Source organism: Archocentrus centrarchus, chromosome 20 (assembly GCF_007364275.1).
Source record: "Archocentrus centrarchus isolate MPI-CPG fArcCen1 chromosome 20, fArcCen1, whole genome shotgun sequence".
NCBI classification, from domain to species: Eukaryota; Metazoa; Chordata; class Actinopteri; order Cichliformes; family Cichlidae; genus Archocentrus; species Archocentrus centrarchus.
Window position 1 is genome coordinate 10,353,006 of NC_044365.1, and position 23,260 is coordinate 10,376,265.

General features: G+C 41.2%; 1 protein-coding gene across 1 annotated transcript in view; it reads left to right on the top strand.

The window, feature by feature from the left end:
• Positions 1-23,260, top strand: part of LOC115799651 (microtubule-associated protein 4) — a 119,957-nt gene that overhangs the window by 93,204 nt on the left and 3,493 nt on the right. Inside the window, exons 8-15 of the mRNA XM_030756889.1 lie at positions 6,195-7,192; positions 7,886-8,143; positions 9,402-9,585; positions 9,692-9,754; positions 13,835-14,139; positions 15,571-15,627; positions 20,028-20,109; positions 20,367-20,479. Of these exons, the coding sequence (XP_030612749.1) occupies positions 6,195-7,192; positions 7,886-8,143; positions 9,402-9,585; positions 9,692-9,754; positions 13,835-14,139; positions 15,571-15,627; positions 20,028-20,109; positions 20,367-20,479 (2,060 nt within the window). The remainder of the gene's footprint in view (positions 1-6,194; positions 7,193-7,885; positions 8,144-9,401; positions 9,586-9,691; positions 9,755-13,834; positions 14,140-15,570; positions 15,628-20,027; positions 20,110-20,366; positions 20,480-23,260) is intronic.

Genomic DNA, 23,260 nt, shown 5'->3' on the forward strand with positions numbered 1-23,260 from the left:
CATGAAACAGTTGTTTGATAGAATTATTTCTTTTTATGGAAATGCATCAACGCAAAATGCAAAAGTTTATATGCTTCCTCAAAATAAGGTCCATTTAGCAGACCTGTTTTAATAACTATGCTGAGATAAATTCACATGTAGTAGTGCATAATGTCCGGACAGTAGTATTTGCCACCATATTTAGATCAGCGGGTGGAGTGCCAGATTGTCAGCTAGCACTAGCATTGACTCTTTTTTGCAGCCATCGACAAGCTGCAGTTAGAGGACCTGCAGATTTTGACACTTCCATATTGGCTTTGTTTCTTAGTTCCAGCATTTACCCCTTGGTTCAAGCGTTGTGTCTGTAATGTGTTGGCATCCTGTGTCTATACAAGCAAGCCTTCAACCTTTGCATTCCATATGAAAGGATTTCCATACATTCAAACAAGTCCTTGATTACAAATGACAGCAGTCAGAGCAACCTTCCTTATCCCAACAGTGCACCTATGCTAATGTAACACTAGGCTATCAGCCTGTATTTAAAAGGAGTTGAAGGCAAATGAATACAGTGTTCAGTGGTCAAGCAGTGTTACCCTGGACTCCCATAACTGTGTTATAACTGCAGTTACAGAGCAGAAGTCTCACTCTTTGCAGAGGACAGTAAACTCCACGCCGTGTTTGATGTGCTACCAAAAGAGTGTAACCTCCTTATCACTGAAAGCATTGTTGTCAGAGCTGACGAGCTCTCAGCCAGAGAGCTTGTACTGAGTAGTGTTGCGGAGCCAGAAGTGACAGAGTTTTAATGTGGTGGCATCTGGAAGAGCAGATTTACATAATCCACTTGAGGAGCCAAAGGAAGGTTTTAGAAATTAATCCTGAATTAATGGCTGAAGCCTTGGTTAATCGCAATTTCATCTTGAGCTGTTTATTGGCTATAGATTGATTATAGAACATAAAGATAATGACTTTTCTCATTTGCTTTTCAAGGTCCCACTTAAGCAGCTTCAGGTAGAAAAGTTCAAAAAGCTTCATGAACCGTGCATGTTAGGTCAGTATCTTGCCAAAGTCCAAAGAGGCTGGTGTGAATTTTCCCAGTAAGAGGCACTTTGTGCATAAATATGTCATACAGATAAATCCTAATTATTGCTTTACACGTGTCATTTCTTTTTTCCCTACTTTTTTAAAATTCAGAGATGCTCCTTTTAATATGAGACTGGAATGGGCATATTTTACCATATTAATAAGGCCAGAGAAAAAAAGTTTAATTCAAGTCAGTTCTCTTCAGGAGAGTCTAAGCTTAACAGCCCTTAATGAGCTCTAAGTGTTATCATTATGCTAATGAAACCTTCAAATAAATTGGCTCACTGCACCCAGATGCTCATTGTTCTGCTGTCCCAAGCCATGTATTATACAAGAGCAAAAAAGGAACCGCAGGGCATCCCGGTGCCTCTGCAGCTCTGCTTATACAGCAGGTTGTAGCAAGCAGGGGGCCATGAGATGTAGGACAAAACAAAACAGGAAAAAAAACAAATGAAGAAAAACATTATTAGTTACCTTTGCACTGCAGGACCCTGGGGCACTTCTGATCATACCAAAACAGCGCAAGTTACTGTAATTATGGATATGTGAAACCAAGAAAAGGACAGCAGTTAAGGGAGCCAAAATGGCTGCTGCGTTACTGTTGGCTTATTTTGCTAATTTTGAGAGAAAAACAACCTGCTGCTACTCGTTGTACTTCAGAGTTTAACCATCAGGGTCAAGATTCACCCTGCTCAGAAGTAACCCCCAGAGAGATTCGTTTGTCTTCTAGAAAGGCCTTCTGTAAGCAAGTAAGTCTCTTAACTCTGCAACCATCTTCAAATGCTTCAGCGTCGTTGTTTGGACAGTTTAAAGTGTGATCTTAATTAACATTAATTTAAATCATCTCTGGGACATAAAAAAAACTGCTTGTATAGACTGATGAGATAACTTTAACTTTCTGGAAGGTTTGTGCCCTGTTACAGCTGACTGATAAGAATATCACACCAACAGTCAAACATGGTGGGGTGACAAATATGAAGAAAAAAAATAAATAATTAAATAATTAAAAAAAAAAAAAAAAAAAAAAAATATATATATATATATATATATATATATATATATATATATAATCTGTCAGAAAAAGGGGCAAATACTTTTTTCCACAGCACTGAGCCAGGAAAATCCTATATCCACCTTCAGTGCTCCCTTTTTGTCTATAATGGATGTTTCTTTTCACAGGCTCTTATCAATAATTCATGCTCATCTCTAGTGAATGATCTCTCACTCTACTAATCTCTAGCAGATAGCGTTCCCTCGACTCCTTGGTGGTAGCTTTGTTGCTGCTGGATTTAGCTATTCTCAGATCCACCTCATTTACACTCATGACACTGCAGGCTCTTCAGGCGAATGACAGACAGAAAGAGAGAGGATGGCTAGAGGTACCGGTACAGGTTATGTTCATGGAAGAATTTAAAAAGAGCCAGTTTCAAAGAAAATTGAAGATAAATTATAAGATATATATATGAGACAGATTTAGCTACAACAGTGACACTTTTATCCACAGTCCTCGTGTTTCCATCACTCCTGGCTGTGGTTATAGTCATTTTTATCCAGCAGTGTTCTGATTTGTGTGATGACAGTGAAATGGTCAGTGTGTTTTTAATAGCACGGTCAGCAGAAGTGAGCAAATGAAAAAGGACAAAAGCACTGAAAAAGGAGTGTGAGAAGAATAGGCTGGGGGTCACCTCCTGCTGGCTGATTAAATGAAGCCATTTTCACCAGGCTTTCCACAGCTGTGACACATATCAGATTTCTGTCCTAATTAGAGGATTGGGTTCAGCTCATTGTGTACAGTATAGAAAAGCGAGACTTTGTTCTTGTCTTCTGTTCTTTATGTCAGTTTCTGTTGTATATAATCACCTGTTTGTGTTCATGCTGTTCTCCCCCACAGCCCTAAATTCACTATCTGTTCAGCTCAAAGCTTAATGCCCTATATTAGTATATCTGTGTTGTTCCCTCACACATGTGTGTCCCCGCTTTAAGTCAGTTTCTAGTCTACTTAGCTGTTTTTCTCTTTTAAGGGGACTTTTTTGCTCATTTCCAGCTCCACATTTTATTCTTGGTCTGTACTAGATTAGCTTTGCATGACTCACAGTTTCAAATATTCTTTATCTGTCTTTTCCTGGGTCATAATGCAGCCTCAGTCCATTCTGTCTGAAACAAGCTCCTCTTCCTGTAAGGCCATCATCCCGCTGATTGGCTGTCCCTTAAAATGTAATATAATTACACCATAACCTTACTCTCTACTTAGACCAGTATCTCCTGAGTCCTAGTTCTGGTCACAGATAGCCACAGATCAGGTCTAATCCCACCACATCCAGGTCTCTCCAGTCCCATGAATTCAGTATGGTGACACGTGTGGACAAATGAGTTATTTAATCCTCCTGAATAATCAAGAGGACTCATTTAGGTTAATGAGGCGATAATGATGTGACATTTCATCATGCACTGCGTACTAAACACAAGCATGTTCTATCTGGCAACCATCTGTGGTTGAAATTCAGTACCAATGCCATGTCCACGTAACATGTTTTTTGCTTAATGCATAATTTCTGCTCTTGATCATGCAGCACGAGTGACTGTGACCTCTTAAAGGATGAATACTTAATTAGCTTTAACACCACAGATATGCTTGCTGTCTGGAGTCAGTGCTGATTCTGAACACATAAAATAATAAAGTTTGCAAGTTTAAAGAAAATGTGCGCTTTTTTCATCCACATTTTTGTGAGGTAAGTCAGGATAACATGCAATGTGCAATTTTGTGTAATGGATTGTGAAGTCTGCACAGGAAGCGCTGCTTCTGTCCTCCACAGCATGTTGGAGGGCAGGACCGAGTCATGTCATTTTAAAAATGTGGACGTGAAGGGATCCAGCTCCTTAGCTGAGACACAAATAGAGTCAGCAGCTCTGACGGGATTCAGTCCACCCCACTGTTAGGTCATCATCACTCGAGGTCAAATGATGCACATGTTTCATTTTAGTGAATCAGCGAGAGGGAAATATCTTCTCTTTGGTGTAGCACGCTAGCAGCATCTCTACATGTGCAGTGATTTGGCTTTAATAAGAGACCTGTTCACAAAGCTGATTTGAATTTTTCTCAATTTATAAGTTTTCCTATTTCCTCTCAATTTTGATTGGGGTTATTATTATCTGTTGAACGCTGAAATATTAAATAGACCAAAGATTGCTTTTTTTTTTTAAGTTTATAAAGATTGGATTGATCCAAAGTGCTTGGATTCTTGCATGTTATGGTCAGCTGCATACCAGAAAGGAATCACTTTTAAAGGACTGGCACAACAGATGGAAGGAAACGGCAAAAATAGAAGTTGACATGAAATTTCATATATTGGCTTGTGACTTCTAAAACCTACAGTCAGTTTAAATGTGTGACGTAAAAACATCAAACACAGACACTGAGAGTAAAAGCAAACCACAGGTAACAGTTCAACGTGATGCTGGAAGGAAAAAAATGGAAGAAGAGAATTTGCGGAAGTCATCAGGATACTTACAGTGCAGAGGTTCTGCATATCAGCATACACGAACTGCCTGTTATGCAATGAATATAATCATGAGGAGGAGAAGCTGAAAGGGGTATTTAGCATGGCGGAATTGATTAGATATGATTCCCATTCTTCAGATTACAAGTGCGATGTATACAGATTCAATTTATTCAGTTAACAATATGCTATAGCTCACAGTGGCCAAGTAGCATAAGCTAAAACCTCTATTAGAAGTGACTGGTGTGAATGAGCTGTGTTTTATTATGGCTGCTGAGTTTGTGGCTGTGCTGAGTCACATTTTTTTTTTTTTTTTTTAAGTTTAGTTTAAAGGTGAACCCAGTATACACACAATTAGGCAAGGTGGCAAAAACAAAAGGAACTTGTAATTAAACATGTAGGTGATGGTGTTAATCCAAAAAAAAAAGTAACAGGAAACCTCAAGAAGATACAAGGAAGCTGGTAAGAGGGAAACACGGATCAGGTTGGATAACTTGACAAAATGATAGACCCAGGGAGCACACACAATAAATATAGGCCGAGGGCAGGAAAAGAACAACAACAGGAAGTTACTATAACTGGGACCTGTGAGGCACACATAGTATGGAAATGTGGAGAAAGCAAAAGAGTGAGAAACACAGAGGGGCTGAGCTTCCGCCATAAAAACAAGATCCAAACTATCCTGACATCGGGAATGAGTTGGTGTTTTTACAGTTCTGGTTCGCCATCATGAAGTCGGTGGGTTTTTGAAAGGGTATTCGGTTAGATGTCTGCAATCTAACCTCTGTGATTAACACCAGTTTTTGACTCTTTTCTTGCTTCATTTATAAAATACATAAGTAAATACATCCCTAGTGAATTTTAAAGCTTTTCCTGGAGAAGCTGTATGTTATAAACATGACAAAAAGTTCAAGGTCATCATGAACAAACTGGAGCTTAGTGATGTAGTTCAGTTATTATTTTACCATTAACCTTTCACTTTGAGCATTTATACTGCAAAAATAATGATTTATAATAATTAATAATTACAAAGATTTTTATTTTTTTTGATAGACAGAACTTGCAGGTATAATCAACTTTTCCTTCCCACAGAGTTTGTTTAGTGGAATAAAATCCCTCTTGCCATCCTGTCATGTTTACTTCCAGGATGGCCAATAAAAAATGCATCCTTCCTGCAGCTCTCTATAAGAAAACAGGCGCCACCCCCACGTTACATAGTGGGCCAGCACCCAAGTTAAAAACTAAACTTTGCTTGTGATATTTTCAGTATTTTGTGTAACATCTGTGTCAGTATGGCTCGGGAATGTAATGAGGAGTTGGGCAGTGTCTGCTTGCAGAAGCTCAGGTGCAGCTTTAAACTAACAGCAGCATTCTTTGCTTTGTGGTCCAGGTTGAGGTTTCCATTTAGGTGCTCTACTTGTCTTTATTTGTAGAGACATGTTTGCTGTGTTTGTTGGTTCACTGTATACACTGTGTGTATCAGAATATTGTGTGGGCAGTAAGCCTGAAGTCGGTGGTGAATTCCTGGTTTCTGGAAGAACTGAGCTTGAGGTTATTTTTTTATGGGACTAGGTAGGGTTTTGTATGATTTACTGTCACTTTATTTAAAAACACATTTTTTGTATTTTTTCTTTTCAGTAAAATCAGGCATGATAGAGAAGAAGGAGGAGAAGAAGGAGGAGAAGAAGGAGGAGAAGAAGGAGGAGAAGAAGGAGGAGAAGGTGGAGGAGAAGGTGGAGGACAGCGTGAAGAAGGTGGACCTGTTTGACCCTCTGGATAAAGCTGAGCACAAGAGCGTAAAGGTTGAGTTCGCAAGCAGCGAGACTCCAGCCAAGGTGGAGAAAGTGAAAGATAAGGAGCCAGAACAGGTTAAAGAGGAGGAAGTGGCAGACAAAATGAAGGAGACAGAAAAACAGGCAGAAAAGGTGGATGATAAACAAAAGGAGACAGGAAAGGTAAAAGTGACAGAAGCAGAGAAAGTGGAGCCCGTGCAACAAAAGCCTGAGAAGGAGGATAAAATCAAAGTAGAAGAATATTCAGACAAATTGGAGGTAAATAAAGTAGACAAGGTAGAGAAAGTGGAAAAAGTGGAGATCACAGATGAGGTAGACTCTAAAGTTGAGAAAGCAGAGAATGTGGAAACATTTGCACAAAATGACAAGTCCAAAGTGGAGGAAGAAGCAGAGAACAAGGCCACAGAGAAGACTGCGAGCACAGAGATGAAGGATGGCAAAGAGCAGCACATCACGGAAAAGACCCCAGAGCAGCAGCCGATATCCGTCAAGCTTGATAGCAGCTATGACAAGACAGAGAAGAAGCCTGACACGGAGACAAAGGTGACAGCAGAGGCGGAAGACACCAAGATAGAAAAGGCGGACACAGACGAGGCCAAGAAGACGGAGAAAGAGGACGAAGCGGGAAAGCCGTCTGAGAAGAAAACAACAGAGAAGAACGAAAAGGAAGAGAATCAGGCCAAAACCCAGGAAGAAAAAAAGACAGATGAGAAGAAAGATGAAAAGAAGGACAAGGGCACAAAAGCAGAAGGAGAGAAGACGAAGAAACCTACAAAACCTGCAACTAATGGAAGCGTTGCAACACCGAGCAAAGACCTGGCAACCGCAGACAAGAAGACCAAGGTAGGATTTACTGGGAGATGTAAGGGTGAGATGTTACACATGGACATATGGTTGGGATCCATATACTGAAAACAAGCAGAACAACATTTCTTTAGCTTCTTTAGTTCTGTGCTACAGTGTTAGACATTACACCATAGACTCCTGCCAAGGTTAGCAAGAAAACAAACTTGCAAATGTAATTTCAGATGTCGATTTCTTTTTTCTGCATCAGCAAAGCTCCTAACACAATGCAACCTGAACACAAAATAGCCTCAAACTTTTTGCTGGCTCATTCTCCTGTTACATACTCTCTTGATAAAGACATGATGGCTGAAAACATTTCAGGAATGCAGTATGGGAAATAGAGAAGAGAAAAGGGTGATTTTTAACAGCCATAGACCATGCATGCTGCTCCTGCTACTGTTTTTGTTCATGCATACTTTAAACTGCACACTGCCTTACAGCAGCAGTTTAAAATCAACATATATTAACATTGAAACAACAGAGCAAATGCTTTTTTTTTTTTTTTTTTTTTTTTTTTTTTTGCTCATAATCTTTATTACATGATTTTTGTGATTTAATTGCTGCTTGTGCTGCTTACCCCTGCTGCCATTGGCATCCATTTTTGTTAATTTTTTCCTCCTGTTCCTTTGGTTTCCCTCCTTATTTTGCCCTCCACCCATCCATCCCCTGCGTGTTGGTCCTGCATGGCAGCCCGCTGCCGGGGCTACCAAACCAACCACAGCTGCCAAAACTCGTCCAAGCACTGCAGCTGCTGGTGGTTCAGCTGCAGCCCCAACTAAGCGTCCCACATCCTCCGTCACCACCAGCGCCCCCCACACTACAGACAAAAAAACAGCCACAGCTAAGGCACCTTCCACAGCTGCTGCAGGGCCTAAGCGGCCCTCCACAACTTCCGGCAGCCGCCCCATATCCTCCTCCACCAACACTACACGCGATGTTAAAGTCAAGGTAAGTGTTAGCCATCAGCACACTGTAAGGGGCAGCGACGTGCTCAGTTATACAGAGCACACCTCCAAAAGGATTGAATTCATCACAATGGGTCCTTCCCAACACATAGTGAAATCAGTCCAAAACATAAGACATCAGGAGGCTACATTATAATTTACATCTAACTGATATTGATCAGGACAGCAGATATCTTACCACTTTTGCATTTTCTAAACTTAAGTTTGGATGAGTGCTACAAAGGGGGAGTTTGGGTTGCTAACAACAGTCTGTTTTCCCCTTGGTCATGAATTTTACCATCTGGTCTCTGCTTGTCAGCATGCACAGGCTCACAGTGGAGGCTACAAAAGGCAAAGGTTACAGCTTTAGTGTCAGCAAGAGTGAAAGCTGCATATAAAGTTTGTCTGAGCTGGAAATGCAGAGGGTTAACACACTGAAACATGTAGCCGTGCCTCTACTTTGAATGAACAGTAGTATTTTATTATATGAAAATGTGTTGAATTCACACAAACACACAATTGCCATCTAATAATAGCTATATAGATATTTGCATAAATTGATTTTTTTTTTTATCCACCTCAAGCTTGACAGCTACAAAGGTGCAATTCTACAAATTAGTTGGTGATTAAGTTGTCTGTCAAGTCTCTAATTATAACTATTAGCAGTGTTTTCTGCAAGTTTAACATATAAAATTAAATTCATGTCATATCAGGACAAAACTGTAAAACTACGTATTTTTATAAGTTCCATTTAATCGTTGGCCTATCTGACTTTGTTCCCTCAAAAGACCTGTCACCCTATGTTGGTGACCTTCTTAAATGCAAACAGTGTTATATTAACAGCCTTAACTTCTCAGCACCCAGGGGTGCAGGGTGACTCAGTTCAGCATGAGCAGCGTGTTGTGGGATGGCTCAGCTGTACGTGAAGCGTGGCATCATCAGAGCGGTTACAAGGGGCAAACATGCTGCTGAGTGAAATGTGCAATCATCGTTGATGTCTTGGACTCAATCCACATCGTTCATGAATTGGGGCAAAATCTTTGACCTGAATTTATCAGTGAAGTCAGCGAACATTTGTCTGGACCGATGACAGCATCCAGAGACACACCGAACATGCATTGTGACCTAATTTACTGCTGCCTGTTTGTTTTGTTGATTTGTTGTCCCTCTGCAGATGCTTGCCTATATTCATTAGTCTCTTCTCTCTCTTCATGGATGACATATTACCTCGTTACAATTTATTTTTTTCTCTTTCTCCTCAGACAACAATAGAGAAGCGCCCCATGGTGCCAAAAGCCGGCACTGTCACCTTAAATCAAGCGGGCTCTGCTACTGGTGCCACCAAAAATGCAACTGCTACCACAGCAGCCAGTAAAACCACTGCATCAGTGCGCACAGCAGGATCTACTCGCACCACTACTGCTGCTGCAGCAAAAAAGCCTCTGGGTATTTTTATTTTTTATTTTTTATTGTGTTTAATTATTTATTATTTTTGATGCATTACAGGACTGACAAATATTTCTCATGTATTTATTCACACATCTTTTTTTAGCCTCTAAGACAGACAGTAAACCAGGAGAGGAGAAGAAACCCAGCACTCCGAAGACTTCAACAGGTAATACACCACTACAGGATCTTACCATATTAGACAATGTTTTGTTTTATCAGTAGCAGGAGCAGAGTTAGACTATTTTTTTTGGAATGGCCTGGCATTACTTCCACTGGGCTGGCACAAAAACCCATGTCTGCTCCTTTTTTTTTTTTTTTTTTTTCATGTGTGGCAAACCGCTGTAAGCTAAAGAGTACATTTTTGTTGTTAACTTTTAAGATTGAGGACTGTCTTATATAAGTACAGCTTACAGCCCCTAATGGGCTTCTCCATAGCAATATGTGGTGCTGACAGAGGGTTGGCCATAGCCATCCATGGCCACACTTTAGCTCCACCCATGGTCATAAGACCTGCAGTAAGTATCAGGCTGTGCCATCTTAAAGCAACTTAGCTTTCTGACATGCACAGACAAATAATATATGCTCACCGTACACTTCACTTGGTACATCTTGCTAATACTGTCTTGGGTCCCCTTTTGGCTTCAGCACTGCCTTAATTCTTTGTGGCATTGATTCAACAAGGTTTCCAAGTGTCACAGCAGAAATTGAGACTCATCAGACCACACAACATTTTTCCAATCTTCTTTTGTCCAATCTTGGTGAGCCCGTGTGAAGTGTAGCCTCGGTTTCCTGTTTGTAGCTGACAGGAGTAGCTGCTGTAGCCCATCTGCTTCAAGGTTCCACGTGTAGTGTATTCAGAGATGCTCTTCCACCTACCTTGATTGTAACAAGTGGTTATTTGATTTATTGGTGCCTATCAGCTTGAAGCAGTCTGGACATTCTCATCATCAGTAATTACCCAGAGAACTGCTGCTCAGTGGATCTTTTCTCTTTGTTGGATGATTCTCTGTAAACCCCATTCTGACGCTCAGTTTGAACTTTAGCAGGTCGTCCTGATCAGCCCTGCATGGCTAATTGCATTGAATTGATATCTGCATTAACAAGCAGTTGAACAGCTGTACCTTAGAAAATGACCAGTGAGTGTATATAGAAAGTCTACTTGGGGGTTGAGTGGTGCAGTGGTTAACATTGTTGCCTCACAGCAAAAAGGCTCTGTGTTTGAACCTTCTGGGGCCTTACTGTGTGGAGACTGTTTTCTTCCCACAGTCCACAGACTTGCAGGTTAAGTTCTTTACTCTAGATGGGATACCAGTAAACAATGGTAATTAAAGTACTGGGAAGTCCTGTGTGAAGGGAGTAAGTTTTTCTTCAGTTTGTATTCATATAATCAAGGAAGTGATCCAGAGTGTGAATCACTCTCCAACTCCACAGTGCTCTCCCTCCATCTGTGCCTTCTCTTTGCATATATTTCTGTCCTCTTTCTTCTTCTCTATAATCCTTTCCTCACTTTTCCTCAGTCTGTCTCTCTTCCGGCAGAGTTGCGGCTTTACTCCTCCTGTTGACAGAGTAGTTTATGTTTTGGCAACAGGAGAGCTGTCAGCAGGAGTGTGACACCAGAACACACACATTGTGTCCAACCGTGACAATGCTGGGCAGGCTTATGTAGAGGGAGGCTTTATTGCTGAAAAGCTCTGGAGAGTTAAAAACCTTCACCACAGCAGCCTGTGGATTAATGTCCCCTTGCTGTTGACAGGAGTTTGCAGCTCTTGCTGATGCAGCCTCTGCTTGTCTAATCTGCCAGGATTCATACAGAAACTCAAATGACTCTTTTGAAACATGGAGGCGAGGGGGAAGGATTCCCTCAATTAAATAGGTCTTAACAGGAGCCGCAGATAGCCAACAGGCTCTCAGAGGGGATTGACAGCAGGAGACATGGTCCAGGATGCCTCAGCACTCTGAAAGAAGAGCTGACATACAGACCAGCCGAAAATATATGAATTGACAGGTTTTAATTGGTGCAAATGCTGCACTGCATCAGTGCAGGGTGGCTTAGGATGCTGCAGTTAAAATGTCTTTACTCAGAGAGGATATTTAAATAAAAGCTTCTATAACACTCCAAAAAAAAAATCAATGGTGTGTGAATATTCCCTCCTTAAAAAGTCCCTTTCACCAACTTCAAGGATAAGTATGCTGTCTGTGTATTAGAGAAAAGAATGCAAATGGGTTCTTTGCAATGAATATTTCATCTCTTCCGTGCCTTTTCTTGCTCTGTTTCTTTTTGTGTTTTTCTCTCTCTGTCTTAAACCTTTTTTGAAGCCAAACTCTTAGTATTGCTGAAAAGGCGTCATTAAGATGCTTAAGAGATAGTTTAACATCACTGGAAATAAGTTGTTTATTTTCTTGTCAAGAGCTTTACATTGAGGGCTGTGCATTAAATATGGAGCCAGAGCCAGGGGGTGATTATCCTAGCTTAGAATAAAGACAGGAAGTGAGCTTTAGAGGTATTTATATATTACTGCTCAAAAGGTTGGTGCCACCCAGAAAATGTATAATTTCTCACACCTTTAAACGAGTTTTAAAGTCAGTTGGAGGCACGGTCAAGACATTTATAGTTTCTGTGTTCCGAATTCTTAGAAGCAACTTTGTGAGCTTTGCTTTCGGTCCACAGAGATTAATGCCCCAAACAAACACACAATAAATACATTTAGTACTAAATGTATTTATACATAAATACATTTAGTACTAAATGTATTTATTCTTTAATTAATTTTAAAAAAGGGTTTTCTAACTATCAATTAAACATTTTACAAGGTTAGTTTAAATTAGGTAACATGATTTACCATTAGGATACAGGAATGGGGCTGAAAATGATTTTCAGTCTATGCCCTTTAATGAGTTTCCATTAAAAATCATGATTTATGATGATTTATTCCATTAACCATCACCATCTTTAATGTTGTCTTTTCCTTTGAAAAACAACATTTCTATGTCACCCAACACTTCAGAGCAGTAGTCAAGTCAGTGTTTTTATATAGCATATCTAACACAACAAGCAGTTAAGAGATTGTTAAACTATTACAATCAATTAACTTTGGTGAGGTTTGCTCTGAAGATCTTATATACCAAGTTTTGTGAAAATTTGACAAAATTTGTGACCTCGGGACCTCTGACAGTATTACAGGCACACAAGTTTAATTGTAAGTCAAATGTTAGCATTGCCAAGATTTGAGCTCAGTTCCTGTTTGGTAACTTCGCCACCAATTTTGATTGGCTCTGATGGGCAAGCGCTTTGGAAAATCCAAAATCCATCTAATAACTTCTGTGAAGCTTGGCCAGAAGATGATCTGGGTCAATTTTGGTGAACACTGGACAAACTTTGTATTCTGTGAAAACTTTTGAACATCCAAGATGGTTACGGTTCCAAACGCAAGTCCAACTTTTCCCCAATGGTGGCGCTAGAGTGCTCGTGGCAGTGGCACATAACTTGGTGAAAATGATAATGAGACTGTTCTGAGGAAATGTGCCAAATTTCACAACTTTTGACCAGATGGTTCTAGGGGCTGCTATAGACTCCCACTGGAGAGGAAGTTGATGATGATGATGATATAAGAAAACCTAGAATCAATATGGGTGCCCACAGCCTCACTGCTTGGCCCCCAATTCAAGCAACTGAGTAAAAGCAATTATCTAATGACATACTCGAGTAAGTGACGTCAGACTCAGACCCAGCCTTATTGTCATTCAGACTTTGAGACACAGTGGGAATGAAATGTAGTTTCTCAGGCCTCAGTGAAGAGGTCTGTTTTTAGTCAGAATTTGAACCCTGGTAGAGAGGTAGCTGACCTGATGTGGAGGATGAAGCTGTTCTGCAGTTTAGGAGTTGCAACTGAGAAGGCCCATTTGGCAGTAAGAGCCAGTCTGGAAGTTCTCCAGTCAACTGACCTTAGCATGCTGCCTGGGACATTTTTGAAAGGGCTGATATATATCTAGCACCTATAGCAATCGTATTTTAAACCTGAAGGCGGTAGAATAATGTGATGATAGGCAAAAGGTCTGTTATTTGACTTGAGCCAGGTTAGCTGTTTAAGTCCTTCGTTCACTCATCATCATAAGCTAAGAAATACCCACCAAATTTAATTTCCCTTTTTGTTAAGTTCATTGTCAACTGTGCAAGCATTTATCCTGTCATAATGCTAGTTTAGCAAAGAAATCTATGCAGCTCTATATAATTGTTCTCTCCCTTCAGCTGACTCAAGCAAGCCCAAGAGCACTATCACCCGCAGCACTGCTTCCACCATCACCGCTGCCTCCCGCACACGAACCACAGCAGCCAAACCAGCAACGCAATCCTCCACCACAGGCACAGTGCCAGAGAAGAAACCCCCAGTGCCCCGCGCCCCGCGGGCTGTTTCTTCAGCCTCGGGTACCACAGTGACCACCGCTTCCAGGACCACAACTCGCCCCGCCACAGCTCCAGCCCCCGATGTCCGCAACATTCGCTCCAAGATCGGCTCTACAGACAACATGAAGCACCAGCCTGGAGGAGGGAAGGTAGGTCTTGTTGTGGCTTCTGCAGCTGTATCAGTTTTGGCATGAATTTTCAGACACTGACTGCACATGGACTAACAAGAAGTGGACTATTCAGTCTACGATTTAACATCTGACATTGACCTCTACACATTTATTGCTCCTCATGTTCTTCTCTGGAAGGAACAAAAATCCTCATCTAAGCAAAACCCATTAGAAGCCTGATAGCTCACTAACTGAAGTAGTATGGTCTCTATAGGTTAGAGTTTCTCTTTTACTCCTTTACAGATTTCTCTAAAGTCTTCTGCATGTTCATCTACTATCACAATTCACACAAATTCTCTAATCTTAAAACTTCCGTTAAGCCTCTTTTGAAACAGACATGGATGTGGAAACGGGGCAAACGAGGTTTATAGCATTGGTCTTGTGTAGTTTTGGCTATGGTTTCTCTGAATTTAACATCTAACTCACCAAAATAACTGCCAGGTTATGGGCTCAATGGCATTGCTACAAAGAAGTCCAATATTTAGTTGACAGAAAGCTGTTTACACCTCTTAATTAATTTGCAGTAATACAGAAAATTTAAATTGCTCTTTCGGATAACTTGGGTTAATCTTGTATCTATTGATCCTGACTCACTTTGCTTTGTAGTCCTTTAACATCTTCTGTTGCTGTTGTAAGATATGAAGACTTGGTTTCAAGCTCGAATGCCGTAAATGAGCAAACAAGTCTTTACACTAAAGAGTCAGTTATTAAATTTATCAAACAGAGGAAATCATTATCTCCCTCATTTGAAGAAGGCAGTGTTGCTGTTTGGGGGAATCTGAAAATAAAGCACTATTCACCATGTGAGCAGAAGCAAACTAGCAATTTAAATAGTATCTCTTGACTGAACTGGTTCTTTATTTGCTTCATTTGTCATCTGAGATTTTGTCCAAGGGAGCGACTTTGAATTTGAAAGGATTGTTGTTTTGAATATAGTGACATAACAAGACATGTACAAGACAGAACTACACATTGAGCTGATAATTCACATGAGTTGTTGTTGTACTTTGGTGTTGCAACACAGACTGCCTGACATGCAGGTGCCTTGACCTTTTGGGGGCAGCTGCCTGCAATGCTCCGTTAGTAATCAGGCTTTGCCTGTTGGACTTCTTTTTAGTGATCTGGCTGCATTCTCTAGAAATCTAGAAAGTCCTGCTTTTCCATCACATCTCCACCCCACTCTGTCTGTGTACCTACAGTACTTTCTTTCTTCTTTTTTAGCCACCTTCATTCTTTTCTCCTGAATTTTACCATATTTCCTTATCTTCCCTGTCATACTTTTTTTTTTTCCCCTTCACCATCATAATGCAAACCGTCTCTGCACTTTGACTGCCTCCTTCCGCATGTTTCCTCTTCCTATGATTTGTTACGAGGTTTTGTTGTTGACCCGGGGTGGGCTTGTCTCCCTAGGTGCCATCCTCCTCTCAGAGCAGGAGTTTCGCCTCCAAAGAAAGCAGCCAGGGCAAAGTGAGTTCCCTCTCCATCCTCCCTACCATGACTACCTGCTTTCCCCTCTTTTCTGTTGATATATTTTGCAGTTGCCTTTTCTCAGCCTCTCATTTTATTAGTTGTTTTTAATTAATGAACTCAGCACAAGACCAGGCTAGGCAGTACCAGTTGCTTGGTTTTACATTACAAAGTTAAAGTAGCCACAGAAGCTGACATGAGGTTGTTTTCACACACAGTTTTATGTTCATTTATAGAACTTTCTCCCATTCTCAACATTGATTCAAACAACAATTCTGATGTGCCTGTGGGGAAATTAATTATCTCAGTGTAAAATGGTTATTTATGGTTCATTTTTAATTCAATTTGAATCTGCTGCTCATTGATTAACACACATGAAGCAATGAAGGTAATTAACCCTGGCCTGGGGTTGAAGAAGCTTATGAATTCTTGTTTGGTATTACCTTGACACATAACATTAGAAAACAGTGAAAGCTGAATCACACAGGATAGCTGCTCCTTCTGGTTGTTTTGTAATTCAAAGAAGCTCTTTTTGAAGAAACCAACTACCTTCCTGTTCCTCTAAACCCTGCTGTCTGGGGTCTTTGTTCAGAAATATAACTTTAAATTCCAAAGGTGTTATTGTCCATACATCATCCAGGTAAAAAAATAAAGTCTAAACAAATATTCACTGATCAAAAAAAAAAAAAATTAAAGAACACTTTTTAATCAGAGAATATCATTAAATCAATTAAACTTTTGGGATATCGATCTAGTCAGAGGGGGTTGAGGGGATGGTTAATCAGTTTCAGCTGCTTTGGTGTTAATGAAATTAACAACAGGTGCACTAGAGGGGCAAAAATGAGACAACCCCAAAACAGGAATGATATTACAGGTGGGGGCCACTGACATTTTCTCTCCTCATCTTTTCTGACTGTTTCTTCGCTAGTTTTGCATTTGGCTAGGGTCAGTGTCATCGTTACGTCTTGCATGAGGCGATACCTGGACCCTACAGAGGTTGCACAGGTAGTCCAACTCCTCCAGGATGGCACATCAATACATGCCATTGCCAGAAGGTTTGCCGTGCCTCTCAGCACAATGTAGAGCATGGAGGAGATTTCAGGAGACAGGCAGGTACTCTAGGAAAGCTGGACAGTGCCGTAGAAGGTCCTTAACCCATCAGCAGGACCAGTATCTGCTCCTTTGTGCAAGGAGGAACAGGATGAGCACTCCCAGAGCTACAGCAGGCCACTGGTGTGGCTGTCTGACCAAATTATCAGAAACAGACTTCATGAGGGTGACCTGTGGGCCCTGTGCTCACTGCCCGGCACCATGGAGCCCGATTGGCATTTACCATAGAATATCAGAATTGGCGGGTCCACCACTGGTGCCCTGTGCTTTTCACAGATGAGAGCAGGTTCACCCTGAGCACATGTGACAGATGTGAAAGGGTCTGGAAAAGGTGTGGAGAATGTTATGCTTCCTGCTATGCTTCCAACATGATTGCTTTGGTGGTGGGTCAGTGATGCTCTGGAGAGGCATATCCCTGGAGGGACACACATACTCTACAGGCTAGGCAACGGCATCCTGACTGCCATTAGGTATCGGCATGAAATCCTTGGAACCATAGTCAGACCCTACACTGGTGCTGTGGCTGCTGAGTTCCTCCTGGTGCACGATAATGCTCAGCCTCATGTGGCATGACAATGCAAGCAGTACCTGGAGGATGAAGGAATTAATACTGTTAACCAGCCCCCATGCTCATCTGACCTAAATCCAATAGAACAACTCTGGGAAATTATGTGTCAGTCTAATGCTGCCAGATTCTACCTCAGACTGTCCAGGAGCTCAGTGATACCCTGGTCCAGATCTGGAAGGAGAGCCCCCAGGACACCATACGTTGTCTTTTTAGGAGCAACCCCAGTGTCATCAGGCACACATACAAGCAAGTGGGAACCATAGAAATTACTGAGTAATAACTAAAGTAATTAAGAATTTTTTCACTTTGATTTTCAGGGTGTCTTTGAATTCAACGCTCTGTAGCTTGATAATTTTCATTTCCATCAAACGATGTGGGTAACACATTACCCAGTATCAGTTTGGATATCCAGCATGATTTTGATATGTTTTCAAAGTGTTCCTTTAATTTTTTTTTTTTTTGAGCAGCGAACTTCCCACAAGTTCACGCCACACTAAAAATATTGGAAAACTGTTGGTTAATAACATGTAAAGTTGAGTTTGCTTATATGGCAATGCAGCATAAACATGCATAAAATCATTCTACATTACAAATTTGACAATAGCACAAATTAGAGGCGACCTATTCTTGTGTAAAATATATTGACTATCTAATGAACTGATGCCAGTTGTGAGTTTGGGCTTGTTTTTCATTTTTTGGGTTTTTGGGGGTTTTTTTAAGTTTAGTTTAGTTTAGTTTTTTCCAAACCAACAGATCATACTTTGGTCAATAAGACAGTCTTTTTACTGGCTATTATTGAGTGGGCAACCCTAGTACCTTAAGTCATTGAACTCCAAATAAAAGTAATATTAGTCCATTACCATAGACTGTATAGAAAAGATGGACTGTTGTGTCGCATCTTGGACATGATAAGCAAGGAACACGGCGTGTTCATAGGGTAGTGATTTGTTAATCACACAGGAACACCTCAGCAAAGCGTATCCTGTTTAATCATCCTTTGTGACTCTAACATCATGCTGTATTCAGTAAGACTTGAAACCAGAGGTTCAGACCCTAAAATCATCTGGAATATGTTTACTGAGGTCACAGATCAATGGAGCAGATCATTTCTCATAAACATTACAACTAGTTTTTGCAACAAGAGGCATCGCCCTCTGTTGGCCCTGGAAAGAATGCAGACTTAAGGCACTCGTGCACTGACTTCTCTTTTCAGACCAGCCAGCTACAGCCATCATTTTATACAGTCTTTGTTGGTGTTTTTTTCTGTCGTACTGTAGATCACTAAAAAAAAACTTTTTAAGCAATAATTTTATAGAAAACTAATCTGGATGCAAAATGTGTTTTGGCTCTAGCAGTCTAACCTGTCTTGTTATAAACAATATGTGTTTTTTCTTAATTGTGAGTGTATGTTTAGGTCAGGTATTCTAACCAACATGTACTCCATTGTCTCCATTTAATGAATTTTATGAGTCTAAGGTATTCATCTGAACAGGGCCAGGTGTTTATATGTTGTGCTGCACGTGTGTGCGCTTTATAAAATAGGTTCTGTGTGGTCTTCAGGGGCTTCTGCTTTCCTTTTCTTTAGGTTTGCGTGGTTTATTTCAATCACTATTTAAATGGCAGCTTATCCAAAATTTTGCTTTTAAGACAGCTGAACCGCCCAGCTACCGAAAATAGTGTTTGTAGTAAACCTCGCTCCCTCCTTCTATTCTTTCCTTTCTAACCCTAGCTGTGATGGTGATTTCTTCCTCCCTACACTGTCTCTTGTTTCTGCTTCTTTTCTACCTCACCTCTCCTCTATCATCTCCTCCCCCCTCCCTTGCCCTTCTCTGCTCTCCTTTCCCCCCCTGCTGCTATGCTGTGTCCATATAGGTTCAGATAGTCTCCAAAAAACTGGACTTCAGCCACGTCACATCACGCTTGGGCTCCAAGGATAATATGAAGCATGTTCCTGGTGGAGGGAATGTAAGTACAGTCTGGCCCACAACCAGAGCCCACATATACTGGCCAGTTATAAAAGTGGCTAGAATGAACAGGGCAAGGATGAACTGTTGTGCTTTCATCTGAAACCAATCGAGTAAACATAAGAGGAGCACAGTGATAGAGAAGATAAATGGAAAAGGTGCAAGCCTCTTGAAAAGCAGTTCTGCAAAGTTAAACAGCAAAATGGAACTACAATACTAAGTGCTGCTCTTGGTTGGACTTTTGGAAAAGGAATGCTATAGTGGACAGCATGCTAAGCAAGCTTAAGGTACAAGCCCCTCCCCAGAACCTGCTTGACACTCCCCTCGCTTCCTTAAATGTGTCTTGTGTTGTCCTGCCCTCCCACTAACTTACTAAACCCAAGTCAACCAAACACAAACCTCTGCCCTCTGATTGGCTCTTTGTTAAGGCTGTCTGGTTCTATAAGGACAGAATTGTAATCACCAAGGTATTTCTGGGGATTTCTGGTTTCCTGCAATGATGCTGTGCTTTTCCAAGCTTCTTCTTTTGGTCTCTGTTCTGGTTTCAACACAAAATATTGCACAATAAAATAAATTTTTCTGCAAAGCCACGGTTTGGTCATTTCTGCATTATGGAGGAAGAAACCAAAAGATACAGTTGTTCACTGTTGCTGTTTTTCTCTGAAGAGTATGTTTTTTTTTTTGTTTTTTTTTTAACCCCCGTCAAGCATTTTTACACAAAGCTGTGAATTAAAGAAAACATTTGTGACATTCAACAGGTGCAGATACTCAACAAGAAGGTGGATGTCAGTAAGGTGACGTCAAAGTTGGGCTCCAAGGACAACATTAAGCACAAGCCTGGTGAGCTAAAAACGATTAAGTTGGTGTGTTAATGTCGAGTACTGTGAGGTGGCTGTTTATTAGGTACACCTAGCTAAAGCTATAGAGATCTCATAAAACAACCCAGGACATCCTGCCATGTTGGAAATAATTCATCTGACTGCATTATAGTAGCATTGGAGTATTTCATATCAGCAAATGGTTTATTGTAAAGTAGGTTTATGGAAGCTGTATTTGTTTTGTGCATGCTTGCATTGGTTTACATGTGTGTCCTGCAGGCGGTGGTGATGTGAAGATCGAGTCCCACAAAGTGAACTTTAGGGAAAAGGCGCAGTCCAAAGTGGGCTCCATGGATAATGTGAGCCACTCACCTGGTGGAGGAAATGTCAAGGTGAGATTATCACCCACAGTCTGTGCACACACTGTAAATGATGCTGTCGTTCACCTGCCTTTGAAGTGCAACACAACAATTGAGATACGCTGAACTCTTTTGAGACCATCAGTAAAATAAAGAGGAATTGTGTTTCACAGTCCAATGAGGAAGGAGAATTCAGAGGTGTCTCCTTCACATTATGAACCACATTGTAAAATGATGAACAGTTGTTCTTTGAGCTCTTGATGTGCTTAAGGTCATCCTACATCCTGCAAAAGCTCAAGCTTCAGACTGCGCTAAGTACTCAGTCTCACACTGGGGTTTTTTTTTTGCTTTCTGTTTTTTTCTGCTCTTGCTCTGTATGTCAGTGAGAGGGGATATCCCTAATATGGTCATCTCAGGCACACAGCTCTGACCGTGAGCAGAGAAGGAGCTAAAATGTTTTCAGACAGATGAAATAAATGACGGCTGCACCAAGGCTAAAGATTACTTTACACCAATCAAGCATAACATTAAGGCCACCTGCCTAATTTTGGGTTTTCCCCCTTTTGCTGTCAAAACAGCCCTGATCCACTGATCCTTGGACTCCACTAGACCCCTGAAAGTGTGCTGTTTTATCTAACACCAACAGATTCTTTAAGTCCAGTAAGTTGATGTGGGGGGCCCATGGATCGGACTTGTTTGTCCAGCACATCCCACAGGTGCTCAGGTATATTGAGATCTGGGGACTTTGGAGGACAAGTTAACACCTCAAACTCATTGTTGTGCTCCTGAAGACATTCCTGAACCATTTTTGCTTTGTGGCAAGGTGCATTATCCTGCTGAAAGAGGCCACAGTCATCAGGGAATACTGTTTCCGTGAAAGGCTGTATGTGGCCTGCAACAGTGCTTAAGTAGGTGGTACATGTCAAAGTTACATCCACACGGATGGCAGGACCCAAGGTTTCCCAGCAGAACATTGCCCAAAGCATCACACTGCCTCCACTGGCTTGCCTTCTTCCCATAGTGCATCCTGGTGCCAGGTGTTCCCTAGGTAAGCAACGCACACACACCCGGCTATCCATTGCTCCGCAGTCCAGTTCTGATGCAGCTGTGGACAGGGGTCAGCATGGGCACCCTGACTGGTCTATAGCCATACACAGTAAACTGTGATGTGCTGTGTGTTCTGACACCTTTCTATCAGAATGAACTTTTTTGGTAATTTTGAGCTACAGCAGCTCATTTGTTGGATTGGACCACATGGGAAAGCCTTTGCTCCCCACATGCATCAGTGAGCCTTGGCCGCCCATGCTCCTGTTGCTGGTTCCCCACTGTTCCTTCCTTGGACCACTTTTGATAGATACTGACCACTGCAGACCGGGAACACCCCACAAGAGCGGCGGTTTTGGAGATGCTCTGACCCAGTCGTCTAGTCATCACAGTTTGGCACTTATCAAACTCACTCAAATCCTTATGCTGCCCATTTTTCTTTATTCTGACATCAACTTTGAGAACAAAATGTCCACTTGCTCCATTATATATCCCACCTACTAACAGCTTCCATGATGAAGAGATAATCAGAGTTATCCACATCACCAGTAAGTGGTCATAATGGTATGCTTGAACAGTATGTAGCTTTTTAATTGATCGGTGCACTGTCAGCAGAGAGGGCACTTGATCTAGGTGCATAAGAAGGCAAAAGTAAAACTTGTGTACTGTGATTTAACTCATGGTCACAGTATCAGCCCAGATTTCAAGGCTAACTTGTGATAAATGGTAAATTTTGGTTGGAGATTAAACTCTAGAATTTATGTTCCGGGAGCGCACGTCAATATAAATAAACTTCTTATAACTCTTATAAACAAAGGAAATTTCAAGCAACTATTAAACAGTCACAACTGAATGCATAAGTTTAAAAAAAAAAAAAAACACTCCTAATCTGCTTCTTCAGGATTGTGTGGGTTGTTTCTTTTGTCTTGGTTTCACCCTCAAAATCATTGGAAGAATCAATGATATCAGTGATATATCAGAATCAGTGAATAAAATGATAAAATAAACTATGACAAAATCCAATACTGGGCCATGCTGGCTGAAAATCACTGACCTTACAGCAGTGGCTCTCAAATCCAGGCCTCGTGGCCCAGTGTCCTGCAGGTTTTAGATGTGTCCCTGATCCAACACACCTGAATCAAATGGCTGAATTACCTCCTCAGTATGCAGTCAAGTTCTCCAGACTCCTCCTAATGACTTCTATTTCTGACTCAGGTGTGTTGAAGCGGGGACACATCTAAAACCTGCAGGACACTGGGCCACGAGGCCTGGATTTGAGAGCCACTGCCTTACAGGTTACATCAAATGCATCAAATCAAAAACTTAGGAGGTGTTCGGTATTATGACTGCAGATACTTGAAAATGGCTCAAGTTATTTTGTCACACTTCACCATCTTTAATGTCCTGTCTGCAAACTTTGATGGGAATCAGACTATAAAAGCTCTACACATTCATGATCAGGATTTCTGTCTCTGAACTGAGAAATCTTCTCAGCGTGATTTGAATTCTTATCAGTGCTGCCCTCTTACCCTGGCCATTAGAAGATGGCTGTCTGAAGGATACTGTTGCTGATTCAGTTCCTTCATTTCCCATGCCTCTGCATGTTAGTATCTAAAAACAATGCGTCACATCACGGGATTGTTTGTGTATGAGGGCAGAAAAAGTCTCAGGCTTTTTATGTTCGTCTTGTTCTCTGTGTTCATAATGACATCTAAAAGGTGCCGGGGTGTCCTCACGCTACAATCACCGATGATGTTGACACCCTGCCAT